Below are 24,690 nucleotides of genomic sequence, written 5' to 3' on the forward strand. Positions count from 1 at the left end.
TTGCTGCGCAATAATAAACCTTGCACAGAATAATTATTAGAGACGGGATCCTAATTATGTATAGGATTATAGTCATGAAATGTCTTGGAAATATGTATTTGTGTTGTGTGTATCCTCATCATCTCGAAGAAGTGTTATCGTTAGAAACTTCCTGTGGCTATATTATTTTCCTTCAAACAATGGTACTATATATAATACTGTATAATTCTTTTAGCACGACATTTGAGTAGTATCTTCAAGAACTCATATTTTTCTTTATTTTTTTTAATTCCATTAATGGTCTCGCCGGCCTCGGTGGGGGCAGAGTGAAGTCCTCACCTGCCAAACGAGAGATTGTGGGTTATGTGTACGATATTTAAGAAAATTAAACTGGACACATAACCTATTGGCAGAGACAAATTAACTATAGTGTTAATCAGGAAAAAATAAGCTCTTAACATATGCAAACATGTCCGATCTGTGATGATTAAGATACGAGTACATCAAGTGAAAAGGATGTTAGGTTACCTACAGTCAAAGGAAACAAATACAATTGGTAATAAACAAATATATTTTAATAATTTTTACTCAAACTGACAGAAGAAAACCATTATTACATGCATATAGTGTTTACACAATGGGTTTTAAGGGATTTTCTGATTCCAGACATTTAATTTTTGCATACATAAAATAAAGAAAATTGTGATTGTTTCAAATCTCCTCTACATATTTTCATCCACCATCTTTTTCCCTTGTCTTCTCAATAGTAGGTAGGAAATGAAATCGCCCTCATTGTCTTGTTTGGTGTCTTCTCTAGCCGAGGCTCAAATCTTTCTGAAGTGAACAAATTTTCCTTGGTTTGGAATGAAAATACTGTAATACTTCTAATGGTTTTATTCTCCTCTACTTGGAGAGAACTTATTTCACTTTGGAAGAGAATAAAACTATGTGGAATATTCCAAAATTCCAATCCAATGAAAAATTCCATTTAGTAGTTTCCATAAAAACGTTTCATAGATTTTCCTTTATTTTTCTTTTAATTAACTACAGACACACTAGAGAGTTAGTTTCCCTCTCAGGAAAAATTCTCTGTGAACAGGAGCCAATTGAAAAGTTACCGTAGTTTCATCTATTAAATTGCGATGGCAAGCTGCTTATTAAGCCTCAAACTGGCCACTCTGCCATGGAAGATTGGTGAACATATTAAACTCTTAAACACAAATTTTTCAAACAATTTCTCAATCAGCATCTGATCTAATTCTCCGACTGGGCACCTATCCTATTTAACCCGGCGTTTCTTGCATGAGATTCCGCGATCGAGGTTACTCGCGTGGGGTACTCTTGACACCCCATAGAATATTTAAAAAAAAAATGGGTTAGACAATATTTTATTTGAAAAAATTACTAGGGTTAATGTATTTTCAAGGATAGCATAATTGAATCTACGATGGGTCGTCGCATAAAAGAGTAAACAATTTAACCATGGTAATTATCAGTGCCCAAATTTTAAACAATAGAGATGAATGAATGAAATTAGATTTTATAGTGGAGGAACCTAATAGAAGGGCAAAATTTGAGTAGGTCATTTAATCATCTGAAAGTACTTATTATGACTTAAATCAATTTTTACTTGCATTTTTAATGTTGAGGGAGAGCGTCATCCTCATGGCAGAGGTGACTCATATTTGCCCAGAAAAAGGATGCTTGATCATAGTTTTGACATGTCTGAAACAATGACCACTGTGATCTGGTTTTCCACCTGAGAAATTTTTGTTCAAACTTCCAATACAAACCTGAGATTATACTTGGGAGTGGTGTTCCCCTTAAAATTTATATCTGAATCCTCATCTGTCTCTCACGAAAATTACTTCCTCGGAATCTTCAATATGCACTATGAATGATGTTATCATGACATAAGCATGGTAGTCCTTTTCTGCCGCGTTCTCACATATTTTTCCCTAACTTATCAAAGATTAGTAGTCTAGGTTTCTAATAAATATAAACACATATTGAAATTTTTACACTTTATTTTCCTAGCCAGTGATCCTTAGAATTTTCCTTTCAATCCTTGCAAATATAAATCATATGGCTCGCACACATCCAATTATTGCACGAGCAACAGAACAATTTTGTTTTAATGTCTTTATTCCGCGGACATACAATGCATCAACCACTTTTTACTTTTCTTTGCTTCGTAGCACTTTCACATGTTGATAAGTCAGCGAAATAAGATCTTTCTTTTCAGTTCCTTTGGGATCATTGCCATTTCTGATCTTCTCCTTATAAATGACTTTACCAACTCCCACGCTATTTCTTGCGGGAATTTTGATCTATACATCTTGATTCCCGGATTTACGTTATTGTATATAACAAATGAGTTGATGCCTACCACATTTATCAAGAGGAAAAAAATCACCATTGGCCATCTATTTGAGTTTCTTGAATGATGTTACACACATCTCATCCACTGTGTCAACACCACCCTTAGTGGCGTTATGAAAAGATTATCTCCGGTTTCTTCTTGTCACCAGTTGAACTGTCTATGCTCATACTGCTATGCATCGTTGACAGCAAAATTACGTTTTTACCTTTTTCAGGAACATAAGATAGTCATGTTCTTTCTAAATCCAAAAAGGCTACTATTCACCTCCCTCTGTTATGTACAAACCATCTGTTGTGCCAATTCCCTTTTGTTTTTTTTCCGAGTTCCCACCAGTGTCAATTTACTTAGTAACATATATTCTGCCATGGGAACACTTGTAAAACCATGTCAACAGTGATACAATGAAATATAGGGTAGGGTGTTCAGAACACCCCACGCGAGTAATGCCGGGTTAATCATCTATCTCACAGCTGATTAAGTCATAGAAACGTGTTTTATGAAAGCTCTCATACATTATTATCACTTTTATTGCTAAAAGATCAGCCAGAAGGCAACATGGCATTTTGTCACCATGAGAATTCATCTAGTCCAAACCATTATTTCACTAGTTCTTCTTTTGTTGAGGAGGAAATAATTTATTTTGATTAATTATTTTATATTAGAAGAACTATTTAAGTGTTAAAAGATCAGAAAAAAGACTTGAGTGGAAAGCTGTCTATAAAATCTATCTTCGTATTGATGATTATTTCACTTTGCACACTATGTCCATAATTCTTTTTCATAAGAGTTTTGTTATGGAAATGATACAAGTGATAGTTAAATGGAGCCAGCTAATTTGCTCCCTTTCAATTGCATAAAACCTCACTTTCTGACCAGAAAATGCTGGCGAAACTGTTGTCTTTAGTCATGAAAGAATGCGGTAGAAACCCGGAGATAATGAGAGCAACTAATTAATAATATCATTAAATTATATAAATTATTGAATCATTCTGCGCATACATGAGAATTCAGAATAACTCCAGGTTTGACGACAATTTCAACAGGATTTGAACTACCTAAATCCTTCCCCCAAGCTGAAAGATAGCCTCTTCTCTCCAATGCGTAACTTGTCCCTGAAAATATCTCCGATGCATATTCTTTAGTTGCGTGAAAATTTCAATATGAAAACAAGCAAATTTCAGGAATTAATTTAACAATATGATTAAATGAGCGTGCAGCGCCTGCTCCCAGCGGGCTTCCCCCGCTCTTTTCAATGCAGGTCCACAGAGGGATAGGCGCGTTTCTAATTTTAAAATGTAGAAAAAAAAGGCTGGGTCTTATGTATAAATTTAATTGGGATGTTCCTGTACAAATTGAGGTCAGAGGACCTCTTTAAACACAACATTGGAAGTAATTACACTATCCTCTGTTAAATGCACATGATGACTCATACTTACGTATCAACAGGAGACTTGAATGTGGAATCAGCGGCATTTTGATAAAAGTTATTTAAAGAATGCGAGATATTGTTGCAAATGAACAAATGTATCAGTTTGTGCACCATTAACGTCAGGAATATTTATAGGTTTTTTTTAAATTATTTAAAAACCAATTTTAGAAAACAATAGCAATATTTAGGAAGTAAGATATGCCGTCGCATGTTCTCGGATAAATTCTGTGCATTTTGGTACCTCATTTGTAGAGTTAGGTTGCATATAAGTTGAGAAAAAGGTATCTATACAGTAGAAATAATATAGAAGACGAGCATGATGCGCCCGCTCCCAGTGGGCTTCCCCTGCTCTTTTCTTTTCAATGCAGGTCCACAGTGGGATAGGCACGTTTCTAATTTTAAAATGTAGAAAAAAAAGACAGGGTCTTATGTACAAATTTAATTGGAATTTTCATGCACAAATTGAGGTCAGAGGACCTCTTTAAACACAAAATTGGAATTAATTACACTATCCTCTGTTAATATGTACTTGTTTAATGTTTTCCTTAATATTTACAAAAATATTATGAAAAGATCTTACCCTAGAGAATGGTACATAAAGTTGGCCATGAGAGAATACAGGGTCAGGTAGGAATAAGCCAGCTCTTTACAAAGTCTGACCCTGAGCCTTGTTAATAGTCATCGCATAGGAAACCTTAATGGGAAATTGTCTGCGAGTCAAATAAAAAAGGCATGGTGGGATCTGACGGCGTTAACTGTATTCTTGGGATGAGGACAATCTTGCCGGAATCGATTATTATTTGTTTTTATCAATTTTTTAGAAATTTTTTATAACCAATTTTAGGAAACAATAGCAATATTTAGGAAGTAAGGTATGCCGTCGCATGATCTCTGATAAATTCTGTGCATTTTGGTACCTCATTTGTAGAGTTTGGTTGCGTATAAATTGAGAAAAAGGTATCTATACAGTAGAAATAATATAGAGGATAATCAATTCCCTATTTACTATCATAACTGTGCAAAAGATAATTGAATTGGTACGTTCATTTGAGTACCTCTGGTGAAGAATTCTGTTGTAGTTGGCAGAGGCAGCAGGCTTTGAAATAGAGACAGGCAGCAGTTTTCTCGGTTGATTTGGATAGTAGCTGAACTTTCTAAATACTTTCAGAAATTATTTTTCCTTTCTTGTATGATGTTATAAAATAAATGACATAATATTAATCAAGGATGCCGACTTACAAAAAATATTGGGGGGGCCCAAACCGGGGATCTTGCCCCGGGAAATTTTATAACTAGTGAGTTTTAAGTTTTCTAAGCATTTTAGAAGAGTTAAATGACCAACATGAGAACCCTGATAACTCGAATCTCGATATCTGGACACTCCGGGGAAAATCGACAAGCCTGACACATTTTCTCCTCACACCCATAACGAATTTTTGAGGGGGCTCAGGCCCCCTCAGGCCCCATAGAGTCGGCGCCACTGATATTACTGCAAGTAGGCTTTGTTTGAAGCTCAATTCACAGTTTACCAGAGCAGGACCACTTATAGCATAAACTTGTGGCCACCTCAACTATGTTATATAAGGGCTCCACTGTATAGGTACAACATAATATGTATATATGATTCAGATCCAAATATTTTACCATAACCAAAACACGATTATTATTAAAATTTGAGTATTAATAAAAAAATAATTAAAAGGAATAATTAAAAAGGAGATCAACAAATAAGATATTAATGAAGATAAAAAAATGAGGAGTTTAGTGAGAGTTATGTAGTTATGTAATCAATAAAAATCACATCTAATATAAAACATATAGGTACGTAAAAGAAAAGTGGGAGTCCATGGCTAGCCAACATTCTCATTGTATAATGCATAATTCTTGAATAAACAATCAAACTAAAATAGCTCTTGATGGCAGCTATGTACCTTCGCAAATAGGTATGTCTCTTAACAGTATGGATGATGGTAGATAAGAGGATGATTTTAAAAAGATACATAATAGAATCAATTCAGGAATTGAACTCACTGCATGTAACGGTTTCATTCTTGGTTTATGTAGGAATAGAAATACATACATATATAACATAAGGTATAGTAACAACTTTTTATTGATTACAATTTTGCAAGTAGAAACAGCAGCAATCTGAGAAAGCAGCACATTGATCTGATTTACGTACTGACTGATGCATTACCACGTATGTACTAACATGCATGACTTGTGATGTTTATATACATATGATATGAATTCAGGGTTTTGTGTACACGAGCAATTGAAAGAAGTAAAAAGAGAAGTAAATTTTGAGGGAGTACCTCAATCATTTGCTAGCTATGGTAGCAATGGCATAAAGTCCTCATCTGCCTACCCAGAGGTTGTGGGTTTGAGTCCCACCTGAGTGAGTTTTCCCCCTCTAGGGCTTGGATGTATGAGTCCATCTACTAAATTGCCGGAGAGGACTTCAAAGTCCTCAATTCAGTTGATTAATAAAGGTGATATTATTATTCTATTTACATATTTCACTACATGTTAGCCATTAAAATTCATTCAATGATTAAAAACATCATTTCCCAAAAACATAGAAAACTTATTTTTCAAATAAGTCAAACACAAAGTAACACATACTTCTGCTCATAATCAGTCAGTTGTGGGCTAAGATTATAACTTAGCTGGGAGGAAGAATATGAATAGGTAAGATATTTTACGCAATGAGTGTAGTGGATAAGGCATTGTTATAGCAAAAACATCTTTCACGCTAATAGAGAAGATTCTGATAATAGGTGATCACTTACTACTTAACTGAAAAAATATTATCACAACAAGTTTTTCGTAATAAAAATAGATCCACAATGCTATGAATCTATATAGGATAATACATATGTCGTAAACAGAATTTTGGAACAACATATAAAAATATCTTATCCTTAAATAACAGTTTAAAATGGACGGAATATATGTTTAGAATCTTAAATACCTCTTCATAAATTGACATAGACCAAACATGAGAATATAATCAGCTCATCACTCATATCAATAGTAAAACTCACAAGTTGATTTGACATAGATCTCCACTTTCATTTTTCCTTTAATCGGGCATGAAGTTCTTTGTTCTCCATCTTGAGTTTATCAACTTCTCCATGCAGCTCTCTTATTCGCTTTCCCAATTTAAAAGCTAAATCATTAGCTTCCTTTTTCCACCTTAAAGAAAGAAGTAAAATGTGTTAACTGACATTTATTTTTACATGGATTTCAAGGAAGCAATATGTGCACGTTGCATTCATTATATTAGTAAAATACTTAAATATATATGTAAATATATTACAGATTTTTTCAAACATAATAACGCCAATAATTTCATCTAAATGGCTTCCGGAACCATTAAAAATCTATGATTGCAAAGTCTAGGTCCGATTCTTTACTGAGCAAAAATGTACTTACAAGGAAGAAATTAAAAGCTTTCCAAAAAAAAAAAAAAAATTAGCATATAACACATATTATTAATTCTTTCAGCACACATATTTTAATTCCTCTTCATGACACACATAAACTTTGTTCTATTAGCCCAAGGAATACAAAAAATAGGATTTCAAGAGCTAAACTCATTTACTCCCTAATGCTAAAGGCCGGGATCACTCAATGCCTCAACTTATTTAATGAGTTAACTTTGAAATTAGGAAATACTAATGGCTATAATAACCCAGCTCTAAGGGAAGCCAGCCAACATACTGAAGAAGAGAAAAATGTGAATATGTCAATATAAAAAAAAAATGCATAAATGAGTTTTCACAAAATGTTAATTATGGTGGATAGGTAGAGGCATAGGCGGATCTAGGGGGGGGGGGGGGTAGGGAGGGGGGGTACACATGGCTACGTGCCCCCCCCCCCCCAACCCTTAAATAATATGCGAGATTTTTAACATGGTCCCATTATCATTGCGTACATTTTGTACTATGAGGTATCCTTGCACCCCCCCAGAACAAAATCCTGTATACGGCCTTGCTTGTGCCCCCCCGGAAAGAAATTCTGGATCTGCCCCTGAGTAGATGGAAGGTATCCTGATGTATCCATAATGAAAAAAAATTCTATTACTTATTTTATGAGATAGAATATTTCATTAAGAATTATTAAAATATTGTTAAATATTGAAATTCCATAGAATTCATTCATATGCTATTTAACATCTCATTCAAAGACTGATCTTGAAAAGGAAAAAAAACCTGAATTCACAACTATGCAAAAGTATAATCTACCTGGAAACTACCATTACAACCAATTGGCGAGGGACACTTTGTAAGAATTTCTTGATAGTTGAAAAGTAGATACCAGTTGTTTCAGAATAAAAGAATGATACAGTTTACAAATACTTACTTCTGCTTCATTTCAAGTTGAGCTCCAATTATTTCATGAAGGTCAGATGGCTTCATCATGTTCGATGGTAAGTACACTATTTTTGGCTTCTGGACTTCAGCAGGAATTTCATTGCCACTGTGAATTAAAAAATGCAAACCATAAAAAATTGATGGAAAAGTAATAGATAAAAATAATATTTTATCACTTTTAATAATTAACCCAATCAAAAGAAGAAAAAATTTAGGGGAAGCAGCACGGTGGCTTTCCAAACAGGTGAAACAATGGACTTCCCCATTCCTCTCTACTTCCACTGCTTAATGTTAGAGGAATGCCAATGTAGATTCTCATACTCCTGCGCTGCTTCTGTTTCAGTCAAAACATATACATATAGAGTAGAGATGGGTCGAATAGTAGATTTCTCGAACTCGAATATCGAATTCGAATATTAAATCATTGCTCGAATATTCTAATACCTCGAATTTCGAATACCTCGAATACTAAACGATGAATGCTGGAGTGTTTGACTCGGTTGCCTATGCAGCAGGCAACACAAGATTTGGGGAGTAATTTTGATTTCCTTTAAAGGATTCAAACTGGAATTTAGATGATTAATGGAATATTTTAATTTTATGGAAACAATTGGGCATATAATTAATTCAACTATCATCACTTTACCCCCGCTCCTGCTGCCAAGTGCTAGAGCTGACAATCTGAGGCATTTTGTAGAATACAAGCTCTTCTCCTCCGGATTTTCTTCAATTATTTTCAGTCCATCTTTGGGAGTTCTCACGAGATAAGACGATGACTTGGAATTGCTATCAGGGAGAAACCAAATATCCTGAGAAAATATCCCTTGGTCTGGGACTGTAACAATAAAGATTTATTGCACCACTCATAAATTGTCACTTGATGTCTATTTTCGGAAAAAATACCGCATCAACTTCCGAGAAGCTCTGCTGCTCATATCGAGTCTCGCCAGAATGCCAAGTCTCCGTCCTATTTTGACATTTATTTCCTCGCGTAAAATGCTTAAAGAAAGTCAGAAATGCGTCGCGTTTGGTCTTTCTCTTTTATAAATTACACGCACATTACTAATATTTCAATCCAACGAAGGTGTAATATCAACTGCCGAAAGTCATTGTTAGACACCTTTTGGGCTATAATAGGTGATTCATGCAGCAGTTGACCTCCAGAAACTGGAAACTTAGAAGCAGGTAGGCTGAAAAAGGTCAGTGAGTGAGAAAAAGGGGGGGGCGCGAAACACATTTCTTTTGTTCTCGTGTAACTTGATATTTTTTCGAAGCTAAGGTCTTCGTAATATGATCCCTGCGCGAGCTGGGACCTTTTTTTTATTTCGGAGAAGAGGAAAGCCTCATAGGGGGGGCTAGTGCTGAATGGAGGGGGATAGCGGATCTTGGGAAATGCGCTAATGTAACTATCCCACAGTACTCATGCAGCAGTTGACCTCCAGAAATGGGGAACTTCGAAGCAGGTAGGCAGAAAAAGGTCAGTGGGGGAGAAAAGGGGGGCGTGAGACACGTCTTTATTGTTCTCGTATAACTTGATATTTTTTCCGAAGCTAAGGTCTTCGTAATACGATCTCTGCGTGAGCGAGGACCTTTTGTTTGATTTCGGAGAAGAGGAAAGCGTCAGAGTGGGTGATGCGAGTGCTGAATGGAGGGGGATAGCAGATCGTGGGAAATGCACCAATGTTACTATCCCGCGGCACTGAGTTTCTCCCTATGGTAGTTTCATCTCCTGGAAAAGATTCAAACTAAGTGCCAGTCCTTATTAGCCATAAATGACACATGGTAAACACTTCGTCTCATTTATACGAAACCTGCGCGAGCTGGGGCCTTTTGTTTGATTTCGAAGAGGAGGAAAGTGTCGGAGGAGGGGCCGAGGGCTGATGGATGGAGGGGGCAGCGGATTTTGGGAATTGTGCTACACAGTTACTATCCCACGGCACTGAGATTTTCCTGGTGGGGGAAACCGGGGATTTTCGGATTTTTTCATCTGGATCAATTTAGGTTCCCCACGTCGAACTCTTTTCACCGCTCTAACCCGCGAATTTGATGTAGTTTGTCAACTTGCCTAAAACGGTGCTGAACACACAAAAAGACTAGAGTTCTCTACATTTCTCTCTACGAGTCAACTACCAACGACATGCGTGCGACAGTGTACGACGCGTAATTCAAAGTATTCGAGGTATTCGAGGCGGTACTTTTCGCATAACTATTCGAGACCTCGAATATCGAATACTTTCTAGTATTCAAGGTATTCGAGTATCCGCGGATACTATTCGCACATCTCTAATATAGAGGCATTAATGGGAGTCTGGAGGCTGTGATGAAAAAAATGATTTTGATTAAAATCGATAATTGAGTTATAATAAGTGAAGATCGAGGTAATCAAGATAAAGCCGTGATATTCAAGTTTTGCTCTAAACTTGATTTTTCATCTTTGATCTTCAACATTTTATTTGATCTCAGCAGAGTCACTCCTGGCCTATTTCTCTCCAAAGCCAGAAAAATAGGAAAGGTACGACCTCAATCATTTAGAAAGCATATCAAACAGCTGATCTTTCAAAAAAATTTTCGGGAAGCCTAATGATACCAAGCGGTGACCCCAAAACTTTAATGTGCGTGCATGTGTAAATTTTGCTATTAATGGTTCAAGTATTTATTCTCAGTAGATTACCTACTCAATTGTGTATTTCGAGTGATTTTTGAATGAATAACAAACATGTTTTTACAGAAATTGCTTTTTTTAATAAATAGTTGATTTTAATTAATCCATCTTTTGATCCAAATTTTGATTTTTGCTGAAAAGTCGAGCTTTATATTTCAATTAAAATAAATGATTGCTCAAAAACTCGATTACGACTGACATTTTTCCATCACTATCTAGAGGAGAGTGTTTCAGTATGCTGTGAGATGAATGCTTATAAAAAAAAAGAAATGCACATGTCTTTCTATGATATGCGTAAAGCATGCTCACCACCAACCCTTTCCACTGTCAGAGGACCTGCTCTTTGCTCCACTGAGGCTTGCCTCTTACTCCTCCCCCACCACCACTCTCCCTCCTTCCCCAACTAAGGGTAACAGCACTGCTCTCAACCACTGCCTCATGTACAGGGGGCTCTGGACCAAAAAACATTAGATGGGAATAGAGTTCTAGCAGCCACTACAATGAGCACATCCTTAGTGCAGCAACATCAACACCCCAGAATTTTTGACGAGGATTCTATGTGAATGTGCTTAATAACAATAAACACATTTGTTTATTAATCCTATCTTGTAATGAAATACCCAATTCCTTCCTAATGAATCAAGATGTGGTAGCAGATGGCGGAAGGCAGCCCCTTAGCTGACAACAATTGAGAAGGTATCCTCTATTAGAATCCCTCCCAAATCACCAAATAGACCCTGAGGGGAGTAGAGGAGGAGTTACACTGACGTCAGGAAGAAAGATTACCAAATTTGAGGGGGCCCATTTTTTGATGCCTGCTTCTCTCTCCCACAGTTGTACCCCTGCTTTAAATAAACATAAGTTAACATTGAGGGGATTGAAAAAATCACCGCCATGCAGCTCTTATATTACTCTTCAACATGGAGGAAACAAGCAGGCTCATAGATTGGTAGGACACTCAAGCTAAACAAATTTGACAATGAAGTTGTGAAAACAACAAGCAAGTTGTGATTATACCAGGTAAATTCCAATCAAATGCTCATCTCTACACAAAATGTATGCTTGGCTAAACAGACACCATCTGATAACTTTATTTCACCACAGAATGCCAAAATAAACCACAAATTAATACCACACCATTTCTACTAACATCCCTTATCGTGATATCATCAGCAGCAATTGTGGAGAGGAGACAGCAATTAAGTTGCAAACATTCTCACTTCATAAAAATGAAGCTCTAAAGTTGCAAATGAAATACTGGTGAATAAATTGCTAGTGATTACTGACTTAAGATCTATTAATTTATCAAAAAAGTTTACCTTCCAAAAACTTTATTATCTGCAGCAGAGATATTCTCAAGCCTTGTTATCTGTTCTCTTAGCTCTTGAGCCAGTTGCTTTGTTACAGAATGTTTCCTGACAGTTTCTTGTTCAGATTTCACGGGCATTGAAGCGCCAAGTAAATGGTGTTGTCCTGTAATGTCACCTAATCTGAAATATAGAACAACCGTTGTAAAGAAAAACAATGAGACTGAAAAAAAATTGTATGAAATATTAAGATTAAACCAATGAAATCAGTACCTATCCAATATCATAGAACTATTGAAAATGTATTGAAATACTAAGTCATAAAAGTAGGGATAAGTAGGAAAACCATTTAGGTTCATGGATGGATGAAAAAAATTTCACCCCAGCATTAGTGAGAGGTAAATCTACAAAAGAGTATGCTGTGGAAATATTGTAATGGTTCAAGCCCCATTACAGTGCATTTCTACTCGGCGCATTTTCTTCCCTACCAGTTTACCCGCTCGTTCCACGACCTTTCCCAAAACCCCACCCCCAGACCATGGCCCGTGGAGGAAGGCGTGGATGAGTAAGAGGGGATGAATGTGTTTTCGCCGATTTTTGTATGGTTGTGTGTGAGTGTGTGTGTGTGGGAGGAGGGGAGCTCGGGTTTTTCCCGGAGTGAGTGGCGTATTACTCCTCCCTCCCTTCATTGTGCATTACCCCCACCCCAAGTTGAGGTATGATAAAAGGTGGTGCGCGTAAGAGAACCAAGAGAATTCCTAAGTGACTGTCGGGCGGAGCCTATGCCCAAAATCAGTGCGACGCACGGCAGGAGGAGACAAGGGGCCCAAGTGTTTCCAGAAAGATTGATCTGGAAGAAGAATTCCCCCCCCCGTCCGAAGGAGCAAAGGACCAGCTGAAGAGGACGCATTATCTCCGTTCCGGATGCAGCTTCCTCCAACAAGGGAGAAAGGAGTGCAGTAAATGGAACGAGAGAGTGTTGGATCCAACCTGGTCCAGACTCGGACTACGATAAAGTAAGATTGCAGCTATCCCCCCCCCCCCCCCAAAGCCCCCTTGTGTCTCCTGCCAAGCCAAGTTAAGACAAACAGTCACGGAACGCACCCGTTACATTAGTGAAAGTGAAATCAGTCACCAAGTACAATTAACGTTCGCACCCCAAATTTACATTCGACGGGATGGACTATCATTTACCTCCCCAGTCAAGAAATCATTGAATTTGTATCATATTTACGTGTTCACCACCGAACTTTACTTTGTTATCATCATTTTCTATATTGATTTTCATCTAGAAACCAAGTTATATTGTTTTTTATTTTAATTTATCATCGATGTTTCATAAGTGGTTTTCACCAATTCATATTTCATTAGCGTATAAGAGGGTTCCTTTTGTTTTTTTTTGTCATATGCAACCTTATTTGTGTGAATTATATTTTGTTTAATTGAGAGTGTTTGAGAGAGTGTTTTTGTTCTGATTCCTCCACGGGTCACCCCATTGAAAATATCCTTCGTCCTTCCTTTCGCCCCGCCTGATTTCCTTCCCGTAAATGCGTGTTGGACGAGTGCATCAGCGCCCGAATGTCACCCATCAGTTTGAATCGGGAACCCCCCACCCGCAATCATCTTCACAGAAGGGGAATATTTTTTTATTTTATGTGAATTACGAGAAGTGAGTGGCATAGTTTTGTCCCGTAGGTCCCATGCGGGAGGGATCTTCGCGGATTTGTATTTTTTTTATTTTTGTGCGACGTCCCCCCCCGGTTCTATTGAGGTATCCGGGCGAGTCGGGGGTGGGATGCCACAATATATTATTACTCCCAACACAGAAGGACTTTGTCATTCTGTATAACTGCTTCTTCCTTCCAATACAAGTAATTTGCCATTGACGTATAGCAGCAATATTTACTTCTATGATACAAGAAAATAAAAAAATCAATGATAAAGTCATCAAATATTTCTATTGCATAAGATGGCCCAAAGTCTATGTGTACAAAATTATATGACAACCTGCCTGAATGTATTATAAAAAACAATTTACCTATATTGAATAAAACGGCCCGTGAATTTCTTACTGTTACATATTTCAGTAGGGTCAGAGAATACCTGACAACAAATTTTTAATATTACTTTTTCCAATTTTCTACCCTTCACCAAATTCTATTCGCAACATGTCCTATACATTGCCTGTATATTTTTTGTTCATTGAGTCTCTCAGATGAATTAAATATTGCTGTTATTATTAATCTAACACATTTAGTATAGGTGGGGTAGTTCCTTTCCCTGGGGTATCTTGCATTGTGAGGATTTATGTTTAAGGGTGTTCATTGCCTTTGACCTAGATTTGAACCAAGCAACCTCCCCTCAGTAAATGTGAGCTCTGACCAATAGGTCGTCACACTATCTCCAAGTAAGCAGCTTATCTGATGGGTTTCTTACAGAGGTACAGGGATAGAATGAAAAACCCACAGAAATTTACATGTAAATCAACAGAGATGAACTATTTCAATCCCTTACTTTCTAGTGTAAGAATAAACACAAGAACACAGCAATTGCATACACAGGAAAAAAATGAAACAAAATCCCCAGGTAGTTTTCATCTTCACAAACTATTAATGCTACTTCTGCAAATAGAAGTTGCGTAGAAAGGACAACAAAAGATTTGTGGCAAATGAAATGTAGTAACTGATTACATATGATATTTCCATGCACAAATGCTCGCAAAAAGTGTGATAGTCTTATGTTACAACTAATTACCTCAATTGTAAAAAAATATAATGAAATATAACAGGAAAAAATATGCATCACAAACATACCTTCTAGTGAGCAACATCATTTCACCCTCCAGTCTCTTTCTCCCTTCCCTCTCCATTGACAGCTCTTGCTGAAGTAACCTAACCTGTTGCTCATAAAGACCAGCTGCTGGGCTAGTATCACCAGAGGCCGAGGTTTCCTTGACTCCTTTATCCACCAATCTTTCCAAACGCTTTTCCAGATATTTACTTCTCTTCTTACAGTCCTCACAATCTTGCCTTAACCTCTCACTTTCCTGCAAATGACATATTATTCCAGTCACCCACTAGCATTATGAATGTCAATGTCCGTAGGCCATGTAATGTCACAGTTAAATGCTATTCCTTGGATAGATGCAATAAGGTCACTTTCCACTTCGGAGACCAAATTGGTTATCAAATGTCACATATAAAATTTCAAGATAATTTAACAGTTTACATGGAGGGGGAGTGCATTTCAGAGGGAAGGGTTATTTGGAGAATTTGTACCTTAGAATGTAACTCCCAAAAACTTTGCCAGAGGGGAGAGAGAGGTGATTTGAAGTCATTAACCTATGCTCCCATCAGCCTTGATTAGCTGGATGGAGCTCCCTGATGTTCATTCCAGCATTATCTTTAACACAACTACAAAAAAGAACACCAATTGGCATTTTGCAGTCTGACTCTCGGAGCAACATGAGATATTGTAATAAACTTGGTCCTTTAATTACCTATATCGGCATCATACATACTAATGGATAATTTAAGGGATGGATATCTTTGTCTATTCATGTCAAAATTGCTTTTACTTTAATCTAAATCATCCGGAAGTGATAATGCAATGGCAAAATATTTTACAAAACACTTCCTTTGGTTACAATCATGCACCATTCAGCAAAAATATTATATTTCTGTATTTTGAATTTACATTAACATATAAATTACCATAATACATATTGATGCTTAAATTTTGTTTAAAAGATATTAATGGTATTAAAAATAAAATAAAATTTTTCTGTAACTCCTTAGAGAATCATACCAATTTTCCATGCTCGATTTCCAACTTCTACCTAATTTCCAGTTGGAAATTAATTATTTCCCTGACTTAATATCAATGGTATGGCACTCATAGACCACAACTTAGTAAAATGATGTAGAAAAATGCAGTAAGATACGTAGTGGAATAGAATTTATTTATTCAAGGAGTGTTACAAATTCCAGTGGAAATTCAAAAGCAACACAAAATGCAAATCTAAGCAGCCTTAGCTTAAAAATCTGAGATCATGAAAAATCACATGTATCATCAGAAAAAAAGAGGAGTTGCTAACTTGTACGGCAATTCTCATTTGATAAACTGTGAGAACAAGGGGAAAATTTCACTTTCATAAATATGTTAGAAAATAAATAAAGTAAAAGTAAAAATTAACTACTTTATGTCACATTTAAAACACATGCATGCAATGACCATTGCATCATATGTTGCTACCTTTCATGGTTAAAAAGATCAACTCCGTAACATTAGGTTGTCATTCTTTTAAGATTATGAAGTAAATTGTTTGGCAAAATCTTTCATTTTGAATGCATCCCAGCAGTGGTGAATTGAGGAGAGGGGGCGACTTCCCCAGCAATTCCTTGAAAAATTTAACACCCTGAAACGTTATTAACAGCTGCCAAAAAATAATGGCCTCCATCGAAGCCTACATCCTTGAGTCACTTAATTACATCTTATGTTTATTTCTATTGAACACATGAGAGAAAAGTTAGCCAAAAAAAATAAAATAAAAAATATTGATGATTAGGAAGATATGGGTGAAGATGAATACACCAACCTTTTCCTTGAGTTCCATTTCTCCAACAATTTTTTGAATTCTTAAGTTGAACTGTTGCTTTACAATATCTACTTCTTCTTTTACCCGAATCCCTGCATCTTCAATCAAATCTGCCATAGCTTTTTTCATTTGGATCACCTCCTCTGTAGGGAAAACATACATTTCAAGTTTCTATGGAAAACGGAACAAAAACTTGAAGGACTCAAATTAGAAACAAATACAGCACACTCCTGATTAACCAGGCTAATGATGGGGATAGACGGCACAAATAATCGGAAAACACAGATAACCCAAACTTTCACATTAATGTCTTGTAATGTTCATAATTTACGTATAACAAAAAATATATTATTATCTATGCAGTTATTCTGTTATTTTAGAGTGCTTCCCTGACTCATTGCGGGCTTTCTTTGCCAGTCCGCGATCTTTTTAGCGGCGATAACATGGTTGTACTCGTACTGATAATCCTCCATGAAAGGCCTGGTTTCAAAAACCACAATTCCGTGGCTTTGTGATCACGGATACAGAAAAGTGGTTTGCATGAATGCTTCAAAACCACTCCTCGAAGTCGGAAACTACACTGTCAGGCACCACTTGTGCGAGAGGCACCGTTGTTGCCTCTCGCACAAGTTGCCAGGGTTGCAACTGCTGCGGCACGTGTATCCGTGATCACGGAGCGCAGTTGCGCACTGCGAGGATTGGAAAACAGGACCTTGGTGCTCCCGTGAGCGCAGCTAGCACGCGATTGCTTCTATTTTACAAAGGGGATTCTAACAGAAATAATAAGCCCAGTGTATCCTAGCATTAATGCAGTAATTACAGTGATTTTGCATCTGATTTTATTTTTTAAAATAAACATCGCGGAAAATACTGAGCGAGAGTGAAAATAATGCACGAATAATCTGCAACATGGATATACCAAAGCCGGATGATCGGGAGCCTGCTGTATCTAACTTCCTTACCATGAGCAATTTCTTGTTGCATGACAGCAGCATCCTTTTCTCTTACAGCTGCATCACTTAATTTGAGTGCCTCTTCAATTTGCAATAATGCTAACTCCTCTTTCTTATGAGCTGCCTCCAATAATTCTGTGGCCTTATGTTTGAAATGTTTGAGTTCAGCAATGTCCCTCAGATATGCAGCTTCATTCTTTTCAGCTATCTCCTCCCTCACTTTGGCTTCATCAATTCTGTCTTGTAATGTTTGAAACTTCCCTTCGGCCCTCTCTGCATGTAAAGTCATCAAAGCTTCCTGCTTTTCTTTTTCTTTTACAAGCATTGCCTGTAAAGACTTGAGCCGAGCCTCCAAGATATGGATCACATTCGAATATTCAGCCTGGAGCTACAAAAAGATGAATTGATAATGAATTGCCATAACCACATAAATATTTACACACACCATTCTATCTCACAAGGACAGAATTAATTTTGAAACTTCATTAGTTTGGAGACATTAAAAAAATAGATACATGCAAATGATTCCTGGCTATGCTAATAGCTTAGCATAGTCCACACAAGCTTTCCATTTTCAATGTAATTGAGCAGTGACCTTTTTTGGACAACAGTAAAATTTATGCTTGGTGATGTTCATGCATAGACACTTGTTCTTATATTCGATAATTATTAAATTACTATTCTAATATACAATGTGCAAATATTTTCATAGTAAAAAATAATAATAATTAGCACATTATCACTAACATATTTGTATTGGTATTCAACAGCCACACATGGTTGCCATAGTTAATCATCACTATACATGAAATGTAGGTAAGGGGTCATTCCATGTCAGTTCACCCAGGCATTTGCTCATTTTGAAGCATAGTGGAGACACTAACCTTTTTTAATGTTGAAGTTCACAATGAGCAGCTTCGCCTAACTCATAGCACACACAATTAATGTACAGGTAAAAATACACTAATCGTACACACAGAATAAACTTGGACACCCATGGAGCATCTTCACACAAGAAGATTTGGCAGAAGACTAAAAGTGGTACCCTAGAATCTATTTTGATTTATCATGCCCTCACTATGATACATTGTAACATTTTATTCTTCCTAATGTAGAGGTTGCACTTAATTCTCTTATACCTTGGGGAGATGGAATAACACTGAGAAGTGAGGCTGAATAGGTGGGATTGTATTACATTCTCAAGTTTGTCATGTAATACAATCATATGTGAGGCAGGGGAGAAAACAATGTGGCACATAATGTCAGCATTATCTCTCCCAGTGAAATAGAAATTTAATACTCCAGTTGCCATCAAGGAATGTGGATATTGGTGACAACCTGCTGCATATCTATAAGTAATACCATTTGCTCTGTCAGCTCTTCCATCACTAAGGGATTGGAAGACCGTACTTCTTCTGTGAAAGTGAGGCTAACTTTGTACAACTCCAGTTCAGCGGGACTCATTTAATCACTTTTTCACAGATCTTAACAAACTTGAACATTGCATGTGCTTATGAAGACCACTGGTTTTTTGGATTAGTGATTTCTAAACACGAGGAAGAACATGATGTGAAAGTGAAATTTATGCACCCATATGGAAAATCCCCATGCGATGGAATTGGTGGTGTTGTAAAGCGTTTAGTTGCCCGAGAGAGCCTCCAGAGATGTTCGGGAGATGCCTTAAACACATTAAAGTGTATTATTTAAATAATTTTATTTAAATTAGTATTTCCATTTATCCTCTTTATGCACAGTAAGAGTCTAATGTATGTTGATACCAATTTTTCCATATGCTAAACACTTGAAAAATGGGTAAATTCCAGGAAAAAGCATCATTTCACATTTCTGAGCCATTTGGACTCTTTTCCCCTCAGCTGCCACAAGCCAAGTATTGTTATTTAAAAAAATTGTATGAACAAGAGCCACATTCACTAGACTACATGTTTGGTCTTAGATTTACTGACCAATATTTCAAATATATCCTCATGAAGGTATGGATACACTTATACTTATTATCTTACAGTACGTGTCCAAAAACCCTCTCATGGGGGCAGAAAAAAAAGTAAAACCTGAAATACTCATAGTGGCAGTCAAAACACCACCATTTTTATTTCACAGTATATTGGAGCACATATTAACCTTCAATTTAAAAAAAAATTGGATGAGTTAACTGCTCTGCCTTTTGGTGATAATTCTGAAAATATGAAGTAATGTTTTTGAGCTAAAAAAATCGGTTAATTAACAACTGTTGACAGCATTTTGGCTAACATAACAATGCAAGGGGAATAAAAGACATTACTATGGAAGCTATGTACTTGGTTAGACAAGGGGTCAAAATTTCATTCAAATATGTTATGTGGTTTCTGAGTTATGAATTTTTACCCTGTGCCCTGCACTCTGGAATTTGACTCCCACTAGCGCCACTTCTGAGCAAATATCTCAAACTTTGACTCCTCATATCTTGCCAACTATGAGAGTGAGAGAGGAAATATTTTACATGGGTCATTAGATAGGTGATAGTAGCTAGTGACAAAAATTTCATTAAAATCCAAGTCGGTGGGTGTCATATTGAAAATTTCTGGGTGATTTGACGTGGAATGACCCTATGGCCAAATCATTATAGATAGGTACTTCATATATTTTTATTGCAACCTAGGCATAATTCATTATTTTATTTTCCTTCAATATCATTCCATTTGATATGCCTCGCAAGCATCACTTCAGAAAGTTTTTGCTGATTGAGGCAGCACTAATCTTTTTCAATCAATAACTGGAAATGATAACTCATACCCTGATTTGAATACATATAAATTTAGAACAACATTCTATTCCCTGTGACCTCGTCCTTCCTTATTCAAGTCTTGAAAGGGATGATAAGGAGCTTACTTTAAAAAAAAGTACTATCTGTGGAATCCTTGTTTTACAGTAGACATTCTGTTTCGGTTTCAGATTAGCAATGTGATGTTAGGAGAGGCATCTTTAGTTGCTCAAAATAATTGATTTCTTTGCATAATATACTTTGTCAAAAGTAATCGAAAGTCAGGAAAAATTAAGGCTCTAGAAAGAAAAAAGAAGGAATTGTGCCCTTTGGAGCAGTTGTCAAAATAATGGGTTGGGTTCTTCCGGTGCTAAATTTCCCTGATCTAACATCAATAACAATAATAATGTTTATTTTTCCTAGAGATCTAAAAAAATAATAATCACAATAAATAAGATACATGAAATAGTTATGAAAATTAAGTAGAAAATGGACAAAAATCACTCCGAATCCAACATGAAGTCCTTCAGGTTATAGTAAATATTACTTCAGAGCATTCTTGAATGGTAAATGTGGGAGAAATTTGAGATTAGGTGATATTTTTTATAAATTTTGAATAGGAAGAATATAGGTCTTTTTTCTTTGGCAGAGAGTGCTGAGGTTGTCTACCAGGTGTACGTGATGGCAAAGTAGTAGTGTAAATACAGGGATTTTATGGGGAAATTCAGCAAGATATACTGTGAAATAAACTCGAGCAGTATAAGTAGTGGAAAAATGAAGTCAAGAAGCCCTATACCAGTGCGACCCTTTTTCTACCCAGCCAGGAGTGCAACAATATGCCCCCCTCATCACTCGAAAGGAGCAGCACTCCGTATGTTAAATCGTGATTTCCAATTTTTTGCTGCACCTCTTTTCTGTGGCCATAATCAAATTTCCCTGACATTTTCAGTCCCTTTATTTATTTCCTTGACCACTATGAATCCTGCTTAGTATACTTTATTAGTTCACTAATCCATTCAAGTCTGATCAATCATGGAAAAGTGGCATACCTTCTCAATAACACCCTTAGAATGTTCCTCCTTCCCCGCATCACCAACATAGGAGGCTAATTTCTCCTCTAGGACACACATCTTTTGGAAAACAGTCTGACTAAATTCCAAAAAGAGAGATTTTTCCTGCAATAAGAGCGATTATAATTTTACAAAAAAAACTAAAACGACAATGAAAATGCATAACCATAAAAAGAAGAACACAATGGTAGTTTCCACACTTTTAATGTCACAACTCAGCAACCGACCATGGTTTCAACACGTAAGTGTCATTTTCAAGGACCTTGAAAATGACACTTGGACCTTGGAAATGACAAAGGACCTTGAAAATGACACTTACGTATTGAAACCATGGTCGGTTGCTGAGTTGTGACATTAAAAGTGTGGAAATTACCATTGTGTTCTTCTTTTTATCATGGATACAAAGAACTTCCACAAAATCGAGCCTAATACGATTTTATACATGCATAACCATTTTCATAAAAATATATTACTCAATGAGGTTACCTGAGAGGCCAAATCTAGCTGCTGCAGCAAATTTTTAGTAATTAGCGTGATAGGATCAAGGTTTTTATCTTTGGTTTTGCTGTCTTGCACTTCACACAGTAAACTTTCCTTGGCATTTTTAGAGAGTTCATAATTATCCTTGATAACCTCAATACACTTTTCTCGTAATTTAACAACATTATCCTTTAAACATAATGGTAAAAATGGTTTAATGATACATCGCATTGATGGTAGTCAATCATAGCTACAAATATTCACATAGATAGCCAACAATACTCACTTGGACAACATCAATTTCATCTATCATGGAATCAAGAACTTTATCATATTCAGTGGACAGGATTTGTCTGAAATAAATTAATTGTTTGATATACATTAGAAGGGTTAGTAAAATACTATTGTTGCTAAAATAAAATCAGTTTAAAAAATTCCAAAATATTTAAACTTTCCTAAAAGCAAGAAGTAAGCCAATTATAAGAAAAAAAAACATTACTGGACCTAAGTATTTCCATGAGATACGGCTCCATTAGAATTATGCAGAGTAGATGAATGCTAGACACCAGTAATTGTTACTGGCACCACCTGAGAGTTATTGAAAAAGTATGATTTTTACCACAAAAGTGGAATACCTTTAATTCCTATTATTGGAAGTTTAAATGAAAGACAACTATCCTTTATCAAAACAAAAGCCTCAATAAGATAGTGAATTGATATTAGGTAAAAATTTGAGTTCTCACGTCTATAAAGAGCAATATTCTACCCAAAGTCTGGTATTTGGCAGACATTTTGTCCTTCTTTCCACTAATTACACAGTGCCCATACACCTGTATGCCTCCAATCTTTTTTTAAGCCTTAAATCATGGTTGCATTCATTTCTGTAGGTATATAACTCTTTTGCTAATGCCATTTTCTTCCTCATATTTCAATTTTTGCATCTATTTACATCTAATACCTACTAAATTTTTCTGCAATAAGGGGAAATTATTTTCCCCAAAAATTACATTCCAAATCCCCTCCCTCCGTACTCATTACCCAAGGCACAATATTTTTGGAGTTGTATCCAATCATAATAATTGTGTAAGTTTGGAGATGTATCCAATCAGGGACCTGGTTTAAAGTATGAACTAGGCGTAAGATTAATCCAATTTTTAAAAAATTCTGATAGAGATATAATTTACCGTACGAGTATTCAAATATTTAGATTAAAATATATGTTGAAGTAATGTTCCACAAAATAAAATATATTTGCGACCGGTTTCGATACAGCGTATCATCATCTGGCAATTACAAGTATCAGTACCTGTATCAGTATCAGTATCGAAACCGGTCGCAAATATATTTTATTTTGTGGAACAGCGAAGTCTTTTTCTTAACCTTTGTGCATCTTATTAAATAATTTTTCCAAAAATTATACATAAATAATATAATAATAATGTATAAAAACTGAAATAAGTTCCAAAATATCAATGTCTAACAAAGGAATGCCTGATCTTCAGGTGGCTTATGACAAGAAAGGGCAAACAACCTCATTTTTTGGATGTGGCAGGAAGAAGGTTTGATATTAACGTAGAAGATCTAAGACTGGGTGATTTGCTATTTAGAAAGCAAAATAATGCAGAGAAATTATGCAGGATTCCTGAAAATGAAAGAAAACACTTGCCTAACAGGCACTGGTGGATTTGCTTTGGAATTGATTCTAGGGTAGATGCAAGATGATCAATCACAATAGAACATAAGTCATAACATTATACTTGAGCTTGATTGACAGTCAAGGACAAATTGTGACTTAATAAATCAGTCATTCAGTGCATTCTCAGGAAATATATACCAGGGAGGCAGGAATTATGATGGAGACCTGAATTCAAGAGCACAGGAGTATATGATTTTCTACATAGATATAAGTCTGCTATGGCTGAACATGGCCTGCCTGAAGAACATTTAATTTCCTTAGATGATACTCCATTGATCCCTAAAGCCAATGGGTACTCGGAATGTCTTACAAAAGATGCCTTTGAAACTAGAAAATTATACCTTTAATCCAGACTCTGGGTACACCCAGAACAGGAAATGGTAAAAAATTTTAAAAATAACAGAAAAAGGAGACATCAATGCCCTCGTGTTGAAATGATTAAAATGAGTCCCATTAACGAGAATATTCATACATATGATTGAAAATAAATAATATCATTATCATAATAATTAAGAGTGGAATCATGCCTTCAAAACATTCTGAAATGGCAACTCACTCGTTGCTGTTGAGAGGTCCATGCACCCTATTTACATTCTTTTCCATCGGCAGGATGTTTTCCCTTCACAAAAATTCAGCTGTACACGTAATTCATATCTAAATGTGCCCTCCTCATATTTGACGTACAAAGGAAAGAGGAAAACGTAGAGAAGCAAGGAGTTCAGACGGTTCTTATTTGGATTTTAAGCGGGAAATACAAGAAGGTACCCATGGCGGTTGTTTACAAACAAATACCAGTCATACCAACCACTCGTTGATAGCGTTGATAGAAATCAATGAACGGTCTCACCAGCAACACCGAATTTTCCTTTCCTTGAGGCACCTAATAGTTTTAATGTCATTAAATACTATGCTATCTTCTAGTTATTAAAGATGCCCCCAGTGAATCCCAAGCAAGTGTGATATTACATTGAGTTTAAATTTGCTACAATTGGACACA

General features: G+C 36.2%; 1 protein-coding gene across 2 annotated transcripts; it reads right to left on the reverse strand.

The window, feature by feature from the left end:
- Positions 1–623: 623 nt before the first annotated feature.
- Positions 624–24,460, reverse strand: LOC124162579 (meiosis-specific nuclear structural protein 1-like). Of its 2 annotated transcripts, XM_046539157.1 has the most exons (11): positions 24,250–24,460; positions 22,284–22,350; positions 22,004–22,186; positions 21,497–21,622; positions 17,699–18,077; positions 16,737–16,879; positions 14,953–15,185; positions 12,152–12,322; positions 8,160–8,276; positions 6,839–6,989; positions 624–813 (listed from the first exon to the last, which is right to left on the reverse strand). In XM_046539157.1, the coding sequence occupies exons 1-10, from the start codon at positions 24,294–24,296 to the stop codon at positions 6,866–6,868; spliced, it is 1,590 nt and encodes a 529-aa protein (XP_046395113.1). In that variant the 5' UTR covers positions 24,297–24,460; the 3' UTR covers positions 624–813; positions 6,839–6,865. The 2 variants fall into 2 exon arrangements, with proteins under 2 accessions (XP_046395113.1, XP_046395112.1); XM_046539156.1 differs by lacking the exon at positions 624–813 and having other exon boundaries at positions 5,829–6,989.
- Positions 24,461–24,690: the final 230 nt, after the last annotated feature.

The sequence above is a fragment of the Ischnura elegans genome, chromosome 7, assembly GCF_921293095.1.
Source record: "Ischnura elegans chromosome 7, ioIscEleg1.1, whole genome shotgun sequence".
In the NCBI taxonomy this organism is placed as follows: domain Eukaryota; kingdom Metazoa; phylum Arthropoda; class Insecta; order Odonata; family Coenagrionidae; genus Ischnura; species Ischnura elegans.